This window comes from Phacochoerus africanus, chromosome 15, assembly GCF_016906955.1.
Source record: "Phacochoerus africanus isolate WHEZ1 chromosome 15, ROS_Pafr_v1, whole genome shotgun sequence".
NCBI lineage: Eukaryota > Metazoa > Chordata > Mammalia > Artiodactyla > Suidae > Phacochoerus > Phacochoerus africanus.
The window spans coordinates 132,869,323-132,888,432 of record NC_062558.1 but is presented as its reverse complement, the minus strand read 5'-3'; the positions used below and the strand labels follow the sequence as shown (position 1 = coordinate 132,888,432).

General features: G+C 40.8%; 1 protein-coding gene across 1 annotated transcript; it reads left to right on the top strand.

Moving 5' to 3' along the window:
• The first annotated feature begins 107 nt into the window (after positions 1–107).
• On the top strand, positions 108–18,694 carry IKZF5 (IKAROS family zinc finger 5). The gene is made up of 5 exons (XM_047759391.1): positions 108–236; positions 1,711–1,858; positions 10,827–11,007; positions 13,192–13,374; positions 14,648–18,694. The coding sequence occupies exons 3-5, from the start codon at positions 10,875–10,877 to the stop codon at positions 15,589–15,591; spliced, it is 1,260 nt and encodes a 419-aa protein (XP_047615347.1). The 5' UTR covers positions 108–236; positions 1,711–1,858; positions 10,827–10,874; the 3' UTR covers positions 15,592–18,694.
• The last annotated feature ends 416 nt before the right edge of the window (positions 18,695–19,110 follow it).

The following is a 19,110-nucleotide window of genomic DNA, read 5'->3' as shown; positions in this document are numbered from 1 at the left end:
CACTCCCTTGTCCCGCCCCCTTGTACCTACGGAATACCAAAAGAGACACACAGCCTCTTCTCTGCTTTCGCCCAACACCTTGCTCACGCGAGAGTTGGGAAAGGCAGCGGGGCGGGAAGGGGGCCGGAGACACAACAAACATGGCGGCGGAGGCGGTGACGAAGACGGTGGCGGCGACGGCTACAGCAGCGGCGTTGAACAAGGCGGTGGGGGTTACTCCGTGCGGCTGTCAGGTGGTAAGTAGCTGGTTACCGGCTCGGACGGCAGTGACACGGCTGAGCAGAGCGGCTACGAAGGAGCGGCGGGAGGAGAGAGCCGGGTGTCCGCGACGGGCGGGCTGACTCCGCCCGGGACTCAGCCCAGGCAGAGGGTCGGGCGTGGTCGGTCGGTCGGTCGGCGGGGTCACGACCCAGGGCCCTCCTGGCCCGAACGCGTGGGATGCGGAGTCTGGTCCCTGGAGCCCCGAAGGAGCAATGCCTGCGGTGGCGTTGCCGTCGGGCAATGGCTTGGAGACTCCGGGGTAGGATGCTGCCTCTCGCTCTGACAGGTGGTCGTGAGGGGGCGCCCGGAGGTTTGCGTCTTTACCAGGTTCCGGGGCAAGGGCTGTCCTAGGTGTTCCCGAATCTTGGTGAGGATGCCGCCCCGACGCCAGTTCCGGGCTGTCGCTCGTTGGGACGACCTTTAAAGCCTCAGTCTTTTTATCTAACGGTCCTGCCTAGATCAGTTTCTACTGCTTGTGCACTCTAATTTTGGGGAGATGTAAGGTTTGAGGAGGATTTTGCAGCAAACCATTGTTCAGATTCGTGCAGAATTTAAGGCTTAATCAACTGTGGAATGCGAGTAGCCGAGCCCTGCACCTAGTAAGTGTGAATCTAAATTGAAGTTAAACCGGTTCCAGCTGCAACTAACCACGTGGCCCATTTACTGTCCCCTTAGTGTGCTATTCAGACCTGAAGAGGAGCGACAAGTGGGAGAGGAAATAAAGGCACTTTAAATTGTGAGCTCTAAAGAACTTTAGTTTGGAAGAAACACAGCTTCTTTAGAACCACTTTTTAAACGTCTGGACTATCAGTTTTTAAAATTCCACTTAGTTTTTATTTTTGTCGTGCGTACATCACAGCTACAGGTTAATATAATCTGGGGAGTTCGTTACAGCGAACTAAGATGTATGGTAGTTTTTGCCCCTAGGGGTCCGCAGCGTTTCCCAAGAAACCCTAAATGTTTTGGGTTGAGATAGAGAGGACAATAAAGATGGGAATCAGATGTGCTGTTATGGGGCGCGTGTGGTGGTTTTTTATTTGTTTTTTTTTTAACCCTTTACCACAAATGTTCCCCTCTGGGGCTAGGCTAGTATATTATTTTTATGCCGTTCTAGCTGTTCAGCAATACTAAGCCTGGCCTTTTAGAAGTATACCATGAACAAATGAAATTAATGATTTGAATTTAGAAAGACATTAAAATTTTTGCCTAAAATGAAATCTTAAGAAATCCACCAGTGAGGGGGGAAAAAAATACCAGTCAACTAGTGCACGTTACTCTTTGGTGATTATTTGGAGCTTTTGCTGAAGTGAGCCTGCTGCTTTGTTCTCTGTTAGCGTAGTTTTCTGGTAATAGTAAGATTAGCGCAAATTATTGCATTAGCTTATTAAAACTGTAGATGCTAATCTCTTGTCACGAAGGTTTTGATTTGTGGTGTGTTTTTCTTTGCAGACCTCTGTATGGCTTTTCAATTTTAGTTGAAATTCCCTCCATGGCCTTTTGGAGTCCCTGGGTGTGTCTCCAGAGTAAATTTCGATTACTCTACATTTCATCAATGGTGGAGTGGCACGAAAAAGGAGGAACTGATTTGGGGTGAAAGGTTAGATGTGTAACTCCTCTTTTTTGTTTTTTCCAATTTGTATTTATTTATATTTTACTTGCATATTATGTTTTTCTGATGTTTCAGAGCCTCATAACCTCTCTTTTTACCTTCAAAGAATTTTTTTTTTGGCAGTTCTGTAGTCAGAGGAGCTTTTTGAAGGTCCATATTATTCTCTACAAACCCAGCCTCATTTGTTAGACTTCTCCATTGATATGTACTCTACGGCAGTGTAAATCTTTCAGTGGCCATAATTATTAAGCTATAAAAGTAAGCACATCTGTTGAACTGCAGTCACTTTATGTGTATAGGCCTGCCTAAACCCCAAATTAAGGTACTGTATTTCTATATTGTAAATTAAGTTGCAAAGTCAACTACTTAATGTTCAATAACCCTACCAGAAATGGTAGATGAATAGTAGATCCCATTATTCCCTAATCATGCTGTTCTCGAAATCTCCCATAGTTTATAAGAAAGATAGATTTTGGGAGGAAGGTAGGTTAACGAGCTCCTTCTTGTTCTTACCTTACCTTTGTTTCATAGTTGTGGTTGTCTTCTAATTTGCATCATGATACCTCTGCTGTAAATTGTTAGCTCCTCCTCTAGAGGGTGAGAGGGTGTGTGTGTGTGTTGATCTGCAACTTCCCTTTGATTATAATATGAGACTAAAGATCAGAGGACTTGAATATCAGAAACTAAGGAAGATCAGAGAATAGTTTGTTATGTGCTTAAGGTTAAAGGGTTTTTTTTTGTGTTCTTTAGGGATATTAAAGCTTATTTTTTAAATGCTTCTTTCCTTTACTAGCATTGTTTTGTAAGAACTTTATTTGTAAGTTTTGAATGTATAATTTGGGAGAGCTTTTGGCATAAAAATAATTTAGGTGCCTTCTAGGCAGTTTCTATATAGATGTGTATCTATACCCCATGGAATACCATACTAGATCCAGTTTAACTTTAATCAAAGTAGTCATTAGGTAAGATTCAAATCTTGCTGTATCATAAGAAATGATCATCATAAAGTAGTTTGCTGATTCCTAAATTAGATTTTTCTGTTAGTTTCACAAAGGTATTTAAATTTAGGTATCAGTCACTTTGTGGAGGTCTTAAACATTCAGTCCTGAGACTGATGCTTACTTTATTCAAGACGGGAAGATGGTTTGGATACAAAACCTCTATTTATTTATATCAAGAAGTCTTCTGTAGTTTCAGAATTACTGTTCTTTTTCTGTTTATTGTAAGTACAGACTTGAGATAGAGAAAGCTGGGTTTTCAACCATAAACTCCATTCAGATTTAGGCATCCTTCATTCATACTCGCTCTGTAAATGCTGTGTGTTTGTGAGTGTGTGTGTGGGGGGGGGTGACCGGTCAAATGGGCACAAAAATTCTTAGGGATGGAAGGACAAATTTTAAATCATTGCAGAATGTCTGCAGTTAAAAACTATATCAATATATTTAAAGAATACAATTTTATCTTCCCTTTTTTCATTGGCATCCTTTGTTGTGGTTTTTTTCAGTCCATCATGCATTTTGATTGAAAATCGGCACACAATTTATGGAGGGGAACACAGTGAAATTTATAATGTGACAATGTGATAATAGCCAAGACTGTCAAAATATGCCAGTTGTCCTCTGTGATTAGGCTCATTTTTGTTCTTAAAACTTGAGATGTGTGTATAAAAATACCATTTTCTTCTTGCTTAATGGCAATCTCATGCATTTTTTTTTCTGCATTGTCATATGTACTGTAGCAGTGTTAATGCTTTCTAATCAGGGTTTGCTAAGGCTTATCTTGCTTATTGAAGCCTGTCAAAGTATATTCAGACATTTTCCAGTGGAAACCTCAGTTTTCTTATGGACTGATTGGCAAGAAGTGATGCCAAGTTAGAATGAAATACCAGGGTTTCTTTCTAAACTATAGCTTTTATAATTAGACCACAATTTATAGGGCCATACAGTTTTTATGATTTAAAAAACAATTTCCCAGATTTTTTTTTTTTTTTTAATCTCATAGTCCTTGTACTTTTGTATTACTTTTTTCTTTTTTATGTTGTGGAGGCCCCTACTTGCAGTACATTTTTTTTGTCTTTTTTTTTTTTTTTTTGCCATTTTTTGGGCTGCTTCCGCGGCATATGGAGGTTCCCAGGCTAGGGATTGAATCGGAGCTGTAGCCGCCGGTCTATGCCAGAGCCACAGCAACACAGGATCCGAGCCGCGTCTGCAACCTACACCACAGCTCACGGCAATGCCGGATCCTTAACCCACTGAGCAAGGCCAGGGATCGAACCCACAACCTCATGGTTCTTAGTCGGATTCGTTAACTACTGAGCCACGATGGGAACTCCCTACTTGCAATACTTTGTAAATAGCAGTAGTAATAGCAAGTATTCATGCCTTCTTGATTCTAAAGAGAATGCATATCTTTTCTCCATTTTCTACATTGCAATGTAGTCTTTTTGGAAGGTAACCTTTAGCAGCTGAGGAAGTGAAAGCCTTCTCAGTTTGAATAATTAATTATTCTGTTGTTTCGTTGCACCCAGTGTTGCTATTGATACTCCCATAACTGACTGTTTTTCTTATGTGGGTGGGCTGCCTCTTCTCACTAGAAAGTTTTATATTATTCTCTTTGTCTTTGAGGTTTTTAAATATCACAGTGTGTCTAAGTGTTGTTATTATATATTCTATTTTACACCTTATGATCCCTTTCAGATTGAACTGAAAGGAATTCTGGAGATTTCTTGATCAGTTTTTAAAAAACCATTTCTCTTTGTTTATTTTTCTCTTTCTGAAGCTCAATCTGCATCTTTATCTGCTGTACTTCTTACCTTGTATGTATACTTTTTTAAAATTAAAATATAGTTAATTTACAGTGTTGTGCCAGTTTCTTCTGTACAGCATAGTGACTCAGTCATACATATATATGTACATTCTTTTTCTCATACTGTCTTCCATTTATGTATGTTTTTATATTGCTTCTCATCCCCGTATGTTTTGAGGGTGGGTTGTTTTTTTTTTTCCAGTTTTATTGAGATATCTTTCTTTTATTTTTGTCTTTTTAGGGCCTCCACCATGGCATAATGGACGTTCCCAGGCTAAGGGTCGATTCAGAACTGCAGCTGCCGGCTTTTACCACAGCCACAGCAGTGCTGGATCCGAGTTGCACCTGCACACAGCTCATGGCAATTCCAGATCCTTAACCCACTGAGTGTGGCCAGGGATCAAACCCAAGTCCTCCTGAGCCGCAATGGGAACTCCAAGATATCCTCTTATGGATTATTCTCAATCTTATTCTGATAATCTTTTTCATTGATGCTAATTGGCCCACTTTTTGCTTTTCAAACCAAAGAGCAAATTTTATTTTATTTTATTTTTGCTTTTTAGGGCCGCACCTGCGGCATATGGAGGTTCCCAGACTAGGGGCCAAATCAGAGCCACAGCTGCCAGCCCACACCACAGTGACAGCAATGTGGGATCTGAGCTGCATCTGTGATCCACACCACAGCTCTCTGCAATGCCGGATCCTTAACCCGCTGGGCAAGGCCAGGGATAGAATTTGCATCCTCACGGATACCAGTCGGGTTCATAACCTGCTGGGGAACTCCCAGGGTAACTCCCAGGGCAAATTTTAAAGGACAAATCAGCAGAATCAAGTATAGTCATAAAACAGATACTAATACAATGGTTAGGAAGCATAGGGAAGCAGTTCAAATCAACAAAGTAAGATGGGAAAACAACTGAAACAAACTTTTTCAGAAATCAGCAGTAATCGTTAAGATTGAGAAAGCTGGAGTTCCCGTCGTGGCGCAGTGGTTAACGAATCCGACTAGGAACCATGAGGTTGCGGGTTCGGTCCCTGCCCTTGCTCAGTGGGTTAACGATCTGGCGTTGCCGTGAGCTGTGGTGTAGGTTGCAGACGCGGCTCGGATCCTGCGTTGCTGTGGCTCTGGCGTAGGCCAGTGGCTACAGCTCCGATTAGACCCCTAGCCTGGGAACCTCCATATGCCGCAGGAGCGGCCCAAAGAAATAGCAAAGAAAGAGACAAAAAAATAAAAATAAAAAATAAAAATAATAAAAAAAAAGATTGAGAAAGCTGAGCCAGACTAAAACAAATGATTTAAAGAGATGGCCTAAAAGAGTAAAGTAAGAAGAGATGAGTTTGGGAAATTGAAAATTGGGATGTAAGAGTAAATGAGACTAAGATGGACTGTGGTGTTTGTTTGTTTGTTTTTTGCTTTTTAGGGCTGGACCTGTGGCCTGTGGAGGTTTCCAGGCTAGGGGTCAAATTGGAGCTGTAGCTGCCGGCCTACACCACAGCCACAGCAACCCCAGATCCGAGCTATGTCTGCAACCTACACCACAGTTCTCGGCAACGCTGCATCCTTAGCCCACTGAACAAGGCCAGGGATCGAACCTGCGTCCTTGTGGATGCTAGTCAGATTTGTTAACTGCTGAGCCACAATGGGAACTCCAAAGGCAGACTGCATTTATTTCACTATACCTAAGAAAGAGATACATAAAATGGTAACATAAGCCGTTTGGTAGATGAAGTGATAGAAAAAAGGAAAAAACTTGAATCTGGAAAGGTGAGGAATTTCTTGATGCAAAGTATAACCATTTTCAGCTGAGAATATACCGTAAATTAACATGTTGTAAGATACTTTACTACACTTACCTATAAAACTTAAAATAGCACTGCCAGTTGGCATTATTCTCTCATTTTACAAAACAGGAAACTAAAGCTGATAGAAGACCTTATTTAGAATCTTTAAGCTAGTAAATTCGACCTAATACTTAATATTCTTTTCTTCCACAGGAAGACTTTCAGTAGCTTCAACTTTCTGGAAAACCATGAAAAGAGGCAGTAATGGTAATAAACCCGTAGGCAGCTTGTAAGAAGGGAGAGAAGAAACTATTCACAATGTTGCATTAAGAAAAGTGAGGATTGGGTCACTTGCAGGTTCTTATTTGGCTAAATATATTCAAATAAAGAACAAATTAAATATAAGGACAGGAGTTCCCATTATGGCTCAGAGGTAACGAACTCACCTAGTATCCATGAGACTGCGCGTTCTATCCCTGGCCTCGCTCAGTGGGTTAAGTATCCAGCATTGCCGTGAGCTGCGGTGTAGGTCACAGATGTGGCTCAGATCTGGCGTGGCTATGGCTGTGGAATAGGCCCCAGGGTGTAGCTCCAATTTGACCCCTAGCCTGGGAACTTCCTTCTGCCATGAGTGTGGCTCTAAAAAGACGGAAAAAAAAAAAAAGAGAGAGGAAGTCAGAAAGTGCAAAAATCTATCAGTCTAAGGCCAGTAAGCAAAGGAAACCAGAACCAGGCCTGTGTTCCTTAGGAGTTCCAAAGGCTATATCACTGCATTTTTAAATGATACAATAATCTATAGTAGCAACACAGTCAGGAGCTAGTGTATTTCCAGTAGATGTCTAGTTAAGTCAAAAAAATAGAAGTTTGGGTTATTAAAACATCAGTCAAGCTTTTGTTAATTGGAAAATGTGCTTTAATCTCACTTCTACAACCCCACACTTCTTGCCCCTGAAGAACTTAGGCTGAAAAGGTCCCAGAATAGTCCACATATTCCTGAGGAAGAGCATAATTGATGGACTTAGATTACTGAGATATTAAGGTTTTTATTATTCAGGCTGTGTGGTGTTAGTGTAGGGATAGACAAAAATAGATCAGTGGAACAGAATAGGGAATCCAGAAATAGAATCACATATATAATCACCTGATTTAGAGAAGTGATAGAAGAGTCTAGTGGAGAAAGGCTGGCCTGTCAAATGCATGTTGCTAGGACAATTGGTGTCTTCTTGGGAAACTATATTTTGCATCCTGCCTCACCATACATAAAGCTCAGTTCCAGATGAAAATGTGAAAGGTAAAAAAATAAATAAATAAAACTTTTAGAAGAAAATACAGGAGAACATCTTCAAGTAAGATACAGGCAGGAGTTCCCGTCGTGGCGCAGTGGTTAACGAATCCGACTAGGAACCATGAGGTTGCGGGTTTGATCCCTGCCCTTGCTCAGTGGGTTAACGATCTGGTGTTGCCTTGAGCTGTGGTGTAGGTCGCAGACGTGGCTTGGATCCCGTGTTGCTGTGGCTCTGGTGTAGGCCAGTGGCTACAGCTCTGATTAGACCCCTAGCCTGGGAACCTTCATATGCCACGGGAGCGGCCCAAAGAAATAGCAAAAAGACAAAAAAAAAAAAATGATACAGGCAAGGACACTAACAACTCTAAATGTAAAGAGGGGAAATGGTAAATTTGACTATATTAAGAACTTCTGTTGCATCAAAAGTTACCATTAAGAAAGTGAAAACTGGAGTTCCCATCGTGGCTCAGTGGTTAACGAATCTGACTAGGAACCATGAGGTTGCGGGTTCAATCCCTGGCCTTGCTTAGTGGGTTAAGGATCCGGCGTTGCCATGAGCTGTGGTGTAGGTTGCAGATGCGGTTCAGATCCCGCGTTGCTGTGGCCGTGGTGTAGGCCGGTAACTGCAGCTCCAATTCGACCCCTAGCCTGGGAAACTCCATATGCGTCGGAGTGGCCCTAGAAAAGACAAAAAGAAAGAAAGAAAGAAAGTGAAAACACGGAGTTCCCACTATGGCACAATGGTATCAGTGTCTCTGGAGAGTTCTGGGATGCAGGTTCGATCCCTTGCCCAGCACAGTGGATCTGGCACCAGGGTGTAGGCTGCAACTATGGCTCAGATCTGATCCCTGGCACAGGCGCTCCATATGCTGCCAGGCAGAAGAAAAGAAAAGAAAGGAGGGAGGAAAGAAGAAAGAGCGAAAAGGCAAATATAGAGTGAGGGAAGATAACTTAAAAACACACATATCTGATAAAGAACTCATATTGAGAAAAGACAGACAAGCTAATAGAAAAATGGACAAAGGATTTGAAAAGATACTTCTCTGGGTATGAAATAGAGGGTATCTAAGTGGCTAACTAACACAAAAGGTACATAGCTTAGTTAATTATCAAGGAATGCAAATTCAGACCAGTGTGATACCACCACACACCTACCAGGACGGCTAAAATGAAAAAGACCCAAGATCCTTGAGTGTTGGTGAGGATTTGTAGCAGCAGAACTCTTATTCTCCACTGGTGGGAATGTAAACTGGTACAATCACTCTGAAAAACTATTTGGCATTATCTGAAGCTGAATATATTCCTGCCCTGTGGCCCAGCAACTTCAGAAGCCTGTGTGGTGGAGCTCCTGAGAGGCTGGTGGCCTTTTGTTTCTTGACATGGGTACTGATTTCATGGATGTGTTCATTTTGTGACCGTTCACTGAGCTCTCCCCTTAGGATTTATGTGCTTTTTTTGTGTGTATGCTATGCTTTGAAAAAAAGTTAAGTATATATCCTGAGAAGTAACTAGCTTTAGATATCTACTAACTGGCCATTTAAAAACTTTTTTAAAATAATAAATCACTTGTTAAATTGTTGGAGTTTAGTAAGAGAGATTTTTAGTGTAACACATGTTTAAGAAGACCATCAACATTTGCGTAAATATATATATATTTTTTGGGGGGGTGGGGGGGGAAGAAAAGACTTTTTGTCTCCTAAGGTGCTAGACTTCCTCAGCTTGTCTTTACTAGAAAACTTTTTGGTTATTTCATTTGTGAATTGGGGCTATAAATCCATGTGAGGACCAGTTTAGTTTACAATTACGAAAATCTCACATGAGACTTACTCTATATGAGCATCAGAGTTTGTTTTTTCTTTCTTTTCTTTTCTTTGTCGTGCTCAGAATGAGATGGGCGGTGAAAGAGGTGGTGATTTGGATTTCTGGAGCAGGGGTCCAGACACTACAGCCCATAGGACAGACCTGGCTCTGCCTGTTTTTGTAAAGCTTGATTGAAACCCATTCATACGTCTTCATTTATGTATGGCCTGTAGCCTCTTTTAGCTAAAGTGGCAGAGTTGAGTGGTTGCAGCAGAGATGTGTGACCTGCAAAGGCGAAAATAGTTGCTGTCTGGCCTTTTAGACAAAGTTTGCCACCCCTGTTCTAGATCACCTACTTCTATAGTACCCATTCATGTGAACCCTATGTTTTTTTGGGTTTTTTTTGTTTGTTTGTTTTGTGGTTTTTTTTTTTTTTTTTTTGGTCTTTCTGCCATTTCTTGGGCCGCTCCCGCGGCATATGGAGGTTCCCAGGCTAGGGGTCGAATCGGAGCTGCAGTTACCGGCCTACGCCAGAGCCACAGCAACACCGGATCTGAGCCGCGTCTGCAACCTACACCACAGCTCACGGCAACACCAGATCGTTAACCCACTGAGCAAGGGCAGGGACCGAACCCGCAACCTCATGGTTCCTAGTTGGATTCGTTAACCACTGCGCCACAATGGGAACTCCTGAACCCTATGTTTTAAGAGCTTTTGCAGTCTGATACAGTAGTCACTAGCCATATGAGCTGTTTCGATTAAAATTAATAAAGTTTAAAAACTCAAGTCATTTGAGAACACTGAATCCTAACCTCTAGACCATCAGGGAGCGTCTCAAGTCATTTGAATTCGCCACATTTCAGGCACTCAGTAGCTACATGTGGCAAGTAGAAGCTTTCTTAGACAGTGCAGGTGTGGGATGTGTCCATCACTCATGACTGAGCCACTGGTTTCTTTACTGTCTCCATTGATAATCCCTGCTCATGTGCCTGTTTTTTTCATCTGGATTGATTGCATTTTTTTCCTTTTCTTCGTAATTTCTTTTCGTCCTCTAAAACTAAGTTTAATCCCAGTTTACTTAAATGTTAAATATATTAACGGATCACCCTTTTGTGTATGTCTTCTTTAGTTTGCCAAGAGGATTATAAGGTATCTAAAGGCAGGAATGTGTTCTCTGCTGCTTTGTAGTGCCTGGCAGATGGTAATCTTTGTCACTCTTGTTTTAATACGTATGTACTGGATCTCCCTAAATAACAAAAAGTTATTTCATTTTTATTTCTGTAGGTATAACGAACTGTAAACTCAGAAAAAAAAAAAAAATTGGAAACAAAGATGGGTGAAAAAAAACCAGAGCCTTTGGACTTCGTGAAAGATTTCCAGGAATACCTGACCCAGCAGACCCATCATGTGAATATGATTTCTGGATCAGTTAGTGGGGACAAAGAAGCAGAGGCTCTTCAGGGAGGTAGACTCGTCTTCATACTATTAAATAATTCGCTTATTTAAAATGAATATACTACTGTTTGTATATAGTCATCCGTAGTATGAAGCCCACTGTTTGCTAGTATGAATCATTCCATTTTTTCCTAGAAAGATATGGGAATTTTTTTCCCTCTTCTTTAAACATGTCAGGCTTTTTCTGGGAGAGGTGAAGCTCCCTAAGGGCTTAATGTGCTCCAGAGATGCAGCGTGGTCTTGTGGGAAGGTTAGTTTTAAATACCCTTCCCGTTCTCCAAGGTCTGTTAGCTGACAGTAGACATAAGGAACCCAGAGGGTATCCAGCTTCATTACACACGGGATTTGGCCATTAGGAAGTCCAAGACAGAAGAGGGGTTTCTGTTTCCTCTCTTAAAGTGAGGAGAGGGCTGACCATGTCTGCCCATCTAGGAGGAGAAACCATAATAGAGAAAGCAGTAAGCTACTTGAGCCTGCTGTAGACAGACTCGTTTGCTTACCATGCAAAGACAAATCTATTCCTAAACCTAGCTCAAGAGGCAGCAAACTACAGCCCAAGGGCCCCATCTGGACTGCTGTTTTTATACAACCTGCAAGCTAAAAGTGGTCTCTACATTTTAAAATAGTTGGGGGAAAAAACAAAAGAATAATGTCATGACACGTGAAAATTATATGAAATTCAAACTTCAGCATCCATAAATAAAGTCCACTGAAACAGCCATGCTTGCTCATTTACCTGTTTTCTGTAGCTTTCTTTTTAGTTACAGTGGCAGAGTTGAGGAGCTGTGATAGAGACTACGTGGCCCACAAAACCTAAAGTATATGCCGTCTGATTCTTACCGGAAAAGTTTGCTAACCCTTGACTTAGGTGGTCTAGGGCCTTGAAATCCGGGGACCAGCAACAGCAGAGACCAGGCCCCACCCAGGAGCTTAGAGGTGCAAAACGTCAGCCCCCCTCCCCAACCTACTGAACCAGAAGCCATATTTTAACAAGCTCCTCGAGTGATTCATATACACATTGAAATTTGAGAGTCACTGACTTGGAAAAGCAATGGGAGAGGGGGCAGCCCCAAGCCTTGTTTCCCCTCCGACAAAGCAACGAGCCTGTTGGATGTTGGACTTGCACCAACCAGCAAAATCACTTCTCTTCTGGTGAAGATGGAGGAAGCAGAGCAAAGGGCTTGTCCTCACTTGCACTGCCACCTCCTGAGGGTAGAGTAGAATTGCTTTTCCCATGAAGCTGCCCTCCTCATACTTTACAGATTTCTGGACTGAGATCCAGGAGAGCAGGCTTGTAGTCCCCACCATCTGTTGGTTTTCCAGAATATGAGCTTGACCTTTCAGTTACTTCTTTTTTTTTTTTTTCGGCCGTAGCAGGTGAAAGTTCCTGGGCCAGGGATCAAACCCAAGCCACTGCAGTGACAACACTGGAGCCTTGACCCCCTGTGCCACAAGGGAACTCCCCCTTCAGTTTCTTGATCTATACAAAGTAGTTGGATTAGACTAAAAGCAAACAGCCAAACATCTTTAAACTATGAAATTCTTACAGTGCTAACCTTCATGTGCTTAATTAGAATTTTAAGGTCTTTAATGCAGCCCAGAATCTAGAATATATGTGTAAGCTGAGTGGAACTAACTAATTGCTTTGGGTTAAAGTAAATAGAGTTAAGACTAAGGGAGATTATCATGACTGCCCATTATATTTATAGAAATGTCTAGAATCTTAAACGTGTAATTGCCACCACTGTTTTACTCCCCTCTGTCTCCTTACCTATCTAATAAAGATAATGCCTTGTTTTCTTCCTCAAAAGCACGTTGTGGACTAATATAATGTATGTGTTAGGAATTTGAGATTCCCCCTATAAAAGGTTCTCTAGGAAGTTCCTGTGTGATGCAGCAGGTTAAGGATCCGGCATTGCCTCAGCTCTGGCACAGGTTCGATCCCTGGCCTGGCAACTAACTGCCACATGCCACAGATGCAGCCAAAAAAAAAAAAACAGTGTAATACTGCTTTTGTATAAAATTAATCTTTCTGAATTGAACTGAATTAACAGTTCAGAAAGTGTTATTTTATGAATTTAACTTTTGTGCTAAGCTGTCAATTTATGAAAGATTTTTCTACCACTCAAGACTAAATTGCTAAATTAAGTTGATTCTGAGATGCATAATTTCTTTTGCTGTACTTTGTTTATAGCTGGAACAGATGGTGATCAAAATGGACTTGATCACCCATCTGTTGAAGTTTCCCTGGATGAAAACTCAGGAATGTTAGTAGACGGGTTTGAAAGGACTTTTGATGGGAAGCTCAAGTGTCGGTACTGCAACTATGCCAGCAAAGGCACCGCCCGGCTCATTGAACACATTAGAATCCACACAGGTAACCGAGAAGTGGCTGGGGAAGGCATTTCTTTGCGGCAGAAGAGGGGCCAGGGAGGGCAGGTTGATCTGTCGTATAAGTAGTTGTGATAGTTTGAAAATGAGGGTCGGTGTAAGGGTTGAATAAATGGAGCAGTGACTCTGTTCTTACAAAGCAGCAGTGTAACAGCACAGCCGCAAGTGAGGCCCCTGTAGAGCGTCCCCTTCCTTAGCCATCTTCTTCTGATCCAAATAGTCTCAACATCCATCTGCTTCCCAAGTTGGGCAGCTTAATGTTGAAGACAGATGGAAAGAGAAGACGTTTTTGTCTTCATCCTTACTAAGTACGTTTCCATTGCGGCCAGGAGCAAGGTTTCTGTGCATTGCAGGCTACAGCGCTGGTCCTCCCATCTCACCTGAGCACCCCCATCTGTGATAGATACCTCCTAACTGCCCTGCTCTAGCCCAGGACCAGGTCAGCTGTCGCTCCTGTGTGCCCCCTGGCTTCCTGTGCTCCCTCTTCACAGTGCTTCCCATTGTGTTGTGTGGCCTGAACACCTTGAGGACAGGGACTGTGTCGGGGCCATCTTCCTGTCCCTGGAGCCTCGCAGGGCGTCCGACACATAATGGGTACTCAGTACTTCTTTGTTAAATGGATGCCTCCGAATCCCATATTCCAGATGTTTAGCTGACATACTTGGCCCATCTCCAACCAAGAGCAATGAAATTGTCCCTCTGGCAGCAGGAGAGGAGGAAGGCGGCGGTGGAGAACTGCCTGTTGTGAGGGGACAACACTTTGCATGACTTATCCTTGAACTAGGAAGCCACTTCAACTTTGAGCTTCCTAGCTAATATAAGGACTTTCTAAAAAGGGGTTATTTTTGTATTTTTTTCTTAAAGAAGGAGTGTATGAATGAATGAATATGTATGAATAAGTGCTCACCTGTAGATGTGTCCATGGACCTGTAACTCTGGGGTATAATTTTGATAAAATCTTTATTATAGAGGAAATACTGTATCAGTTACACAAATATTTTTCTTCTTTCCCCAAATGCTAGTTGAAGCCATCACAATTTTTATACTGTATGGACTAGTAGAATATATCTGTATTTCTCAAAATGTTGCTGATGAGTCCTTAAGCTTTAAGTTTGCAGGTTTCTTAACAAATTTTGATAATCTTTTGTGCAAATAATGTATTTCTGAAAAGCATTTTAATCTCATGAAGGGATGAAACATGAGCCTTCTCATAAATGAGCTACTCTTGCAGTTTCTCCCCCACTTTTCTTTTTAAACAGGTGAGAAACCTCATAGATGTCACTTATGTCCATTTGCGTCTGCTTATGAGCGTCATCTGGAAGCCCACATGCGTTCCCACACAGGAGAGAAACCATACAAGTGTGAATTGTGTTCCTTCCGCTGCAGTGATCGAAGTAACCTATCCCACCATCGAAGGCGCAAGCATAAAATGGTACCCATTAAAGGCACTAGGTCTTCCTTGAGCAGCAAGAAGATGTGGGGGGTTTTGCAGAAGAAAACAAGCAATCTGGGCTATAGCAGACGAGCACTAATCAACTTGAGCCCACCTTCCATGGTGGTTCAGAAGCCAGACTACCTTAATGATTTTACTCATGAAATCCCAAATATCCAGACTGACTCCTATGAAAGTATGGCAAAAACCACACCAACTGGTGGCCTGCCAAGGGACCCCCAAGACCTTATGGTTGACAACCCTTTAAACCAGCTCTCCACTTTAGCAGGACAGTTGTCCAGTTTGCCACCTGAAAATCAAAACCCTGCATCCCCTGATGTAGTTCCCTGCCCTGATGAGAAGCCTTTCATGATGCAACAGCCCTCTGCCCAAGCAGTAGTTTCTGCCGTGTCCGCAAGTATTCCTCAGAGCGCCTCTCCCACGAGCCCCGAACCTCGGCCATCACATAGTCAGAGGAACTATAGTCCGGTGGCAGGTCCGAGCAGTGAACCAAGTGCCCACACAAGTACTCCTAGCATAGGAAACAGCCAGCCAAGCACCCCAGCTCCAACCCTGCCCATCCAGGACCCGCAGCTTCTCCACCACTGCCAGCACTGTGACATGTACTTCGCTGACAACATCCTGTACACTATTCACATGGGATGCCATGGGTATGAAAATCCTTTTCAGTGTAACATATGTGGATGCAAATGTAAAAACAAGTATGATTTTGCCTGTCATTTTGCAAGAGGGCAGCACAACCAACACTGATTGAAAACAATCACATTGGGCTTTCCTTGGTTTTGCCTTTCTGTGTTTTGTAGTGTACTGTAGTTTTTTGGTGGGGAGGGGTGGGGGGTGTCATCCCTAATCAGGTGTCTGCTCATTTAAAGTTTATACATTACAGAGTATAAATTTGACAGTGGAAACAAAATTTTTTTTTCCATAAAAACCTGGTCAGGGTCATTTATGTATTAGAACAGTGGGACACATAGGTGTCCAATTTTTCCTTTCATTTAGACATTTGAGAGTCAGAGTGCAGTCATAATCTTATAGGTGGTCATTTAAATTTCTTACATTTATGGTCCATAAAAACTTCAAGGCTGATAGATACTCTTGGTATTTCAGTTTTGACATTGCAGCTAGACGTTATTTCTGCCATAATTTCAAAATGGTGGAATAAATGACTTTCTCTTACCAAATCTGTTTGATTTCAATGTTTAATAGAATAACCGCCTTTAAAATTGCCCTTAATTGAAAAGTAGTTAACATAGCTTAGTTGACTCAGTAGTTTAATTTTAACTGATAAAAGTAACATAATTTCAATGTAGTAAATCTTTTTTTCATAGGAGGAAATGTAAAATTTCATTCTTTTAAAATTAAATTTATAAAAATATGAGCTAAAAGTTCTGAAAAGAATTGAAACTTAAGACTTTAAATTGAGAGTGGCATTTAATATTTAAAATACCTGCTTATTCAATTTTTAGTTTAAACACACATCAGTTCTCTCCTGGATTCTTTTTATACTTCTCATTTATTTTAAAAACTACAGGTAAATATGTGAGAACACTAGAAGTGTCAGATTATCTATGGAGATGCCTTTTTTAATTTGAACCTTTAATTTAAATCTTTATTCTGATGTAACATTTGAAGTTGATAACTATACTGAGTTATTCCTTCAGTTCCTTTGATAACCAAAGACGTACAGTGGAAGCTGTCCCTCTTATTACTAGGAAATGCAGTCCTTCCAAAAAAAAAAAAAAATCAAGTTTCCTTTTCCTGCCTTCCATCCATTTATTGCCCATAATTTTCAAGAAAAGGTAGGTATAGAAACACATGGGAAATGTGATGGTGAAACAATATTTATAAAAATGAGAACATGTCCAAATGAATTCTGGTCTCCTCTTCAGAACTGGCCATTTAAGATGCTTTTTGTGAATTCAGGTCGTAATGCTTATTTGCAGTTTTACCAGTCTTTCATGTACAGCAAGAAAACTATGTGGAAACTGTGAGCTGAATTGTCGCCTTAGTAGAAGAGGTTAAAGGAGTGTGAAAAGAGACATAAAAATGCATTAAACATTTAATTTGTTTACAAAAATAAAACTTGCTATATAAATCTAGAGTAATTTTGAATAGGAGGCTGTTTTTATATTGTGTAACAACTAGCTTACTCTGAGGACAGCTTGGTCAAACAATAAAATATATTGTTACTAACTGTTGGTTTCTGTGTACTTTGCAAAAATTTTTAATTTGGTTCAAATCTTAAAAGTGTTACTAATTGGCTTCTTTTTAAAGAGAGTATTCCAACTATTAAGCATTAACTAAAAAGGACCTCTACATTTACAGTAAAAAATAAAAGGGAAATATCCATGGTCTATGTCCAAAAAACCCCCCACGTGCCATGTTAATGGATCTTCTGCCCACCCTTCCAAATTCTAGAAAGCCATTAAAATGAATTCTTGTGGTTTAAGAGCCAGCCTGCCCCAATCTCCACTGCACTGCTGCAAGGGCAGCGTTGGGGAGTGTCTCCAAACAACCACAACGCCTTGTCAGCCGGAGGCTGGTGAGTCTCAAGTCTAGTCTGTCCTGCTCTGTTGCTCACGCGCTACTGCTCAGATCAGTTTTAGTGCAGCCATTTCCAAAGTGTCACTGGGCCCTTGTGTGTATTTATTGTCAGATAGGCTGTTATCATTTGGAAGCTTTTGCAGTTATTTTTTTCTTCTATTTTATTCTTCAAGTAAAAGCAATACCACAAAATAGAAAGTGAAAGTTTTCATTAAACAAAAAGGAAGAACTCTAATGTTAAAACCAGTTTTTTACTGTATATTCTGGGCCAAATAGTGACAAACATTTTTTTCTGACAACTAAAGATAAGTGTTTTGAAAGTGCATTTTAACCTGAACAGGTTTCCCCCCCCCCATACTTACAAACTAGAATGTGTAATTTTAAAATTCCCATGACTTAAAAGAGCACAGTTGGTATTCCAAAGGTATCGATGCTTGAAAGCTACAGTTAATTCTAAATGCACTAGAGTTTTTGAAGCAAATCTACCTTAGAATCTTTTTTAGTGTTGTATTTTTAAAAATATTTTATTTAAATTTTCTGAGTTAAATTCTGTATTGGAAAGATGTTAGTATCTTCCATTACGTATTGACTATGTTCCTCCCATTTTCAATCAAATGTTTTATATAAATGAGTTGAGAAAAGTTTAACATGCACTATTTATAATACTTTGCTGTTAACAGGCAATGTTCTGAAACTAAATTTATTTTTGTTCAGTGAACATAAGTTTAGATTTTTAAAGTTGGTAGATAATTTATCTCCACTAATATTTTTTTAAGAAACTGTGAAGACATTAACAGGGAATAATTTTATTTCAGATTTTACTAATAGAGTATGTACCTACAACTTCTTGAAATTCAAGTAAAGGCTAGACTTTTACTTTGAAGAAGTATCACTGGATATTTTCCAGTGCTATTTCATTTTAGAAATGTGTTTGCCATTCATTTGCAGAATTGTATGACAAAGGGAATATTACTAAAAAAAAAAAAAAGTTCAGAAATAAACCTCATTTAAGCTCTACAAAAATATTTATCAAATGGATGTATTATTTTTAAAAATTCCCTGCTAAGGACTTTTCATTAAATAGTATTAGAGGGTATATGATTTCTAGAATTTGTTTTTAATATGTACTTTGATGTAAAGAACATATTTTGTATGTAAAACAAAGCTTGAATATGGCTGCAAAACACACTATATTGTTTAGGGATTCCAGAAAAGCAGTTTTAATGCTGAAATAACTAGTATGTAGTTCATATTGTGAATGAAGCTTTGCTTTTGTAACATATGAATAAAAAATAACACTTTCTAATGATCTTGATTTTTCTTTTTTGAAAACTAGAATCCAATTTCCAAATCTGTAAAATGTAACTTTTTAGAAAAGGTGTTATGGCTCCATATGGCTTGGATTTGTAGAACACTCTACCCAGGAGGAGATCTGTACATGAGTTAAAAACAGTTTGGAAGTTTCCCTCACGGCTCAGTGGAAACAAATCTGATCAGCATCCAGGAGGACACAGGCTCCATCCCTGGCCTTGCTCAGTGGGTTAAGGATCCAGAGTTGGCGTGAGCTGTCATGTAGCTGTGCAGCTCAGATTCCGCATTGCTGTGGCTGTGGTGTGTCGTGTGGGCCTGGCAGCTACACCTCTGATTCTCCCCCTAGCCTGGGAACCTCTATATTGCCGTCAAGTGCAGCCCTAACAAGACAAAAAAAAAAAAAGTTCCATAGTC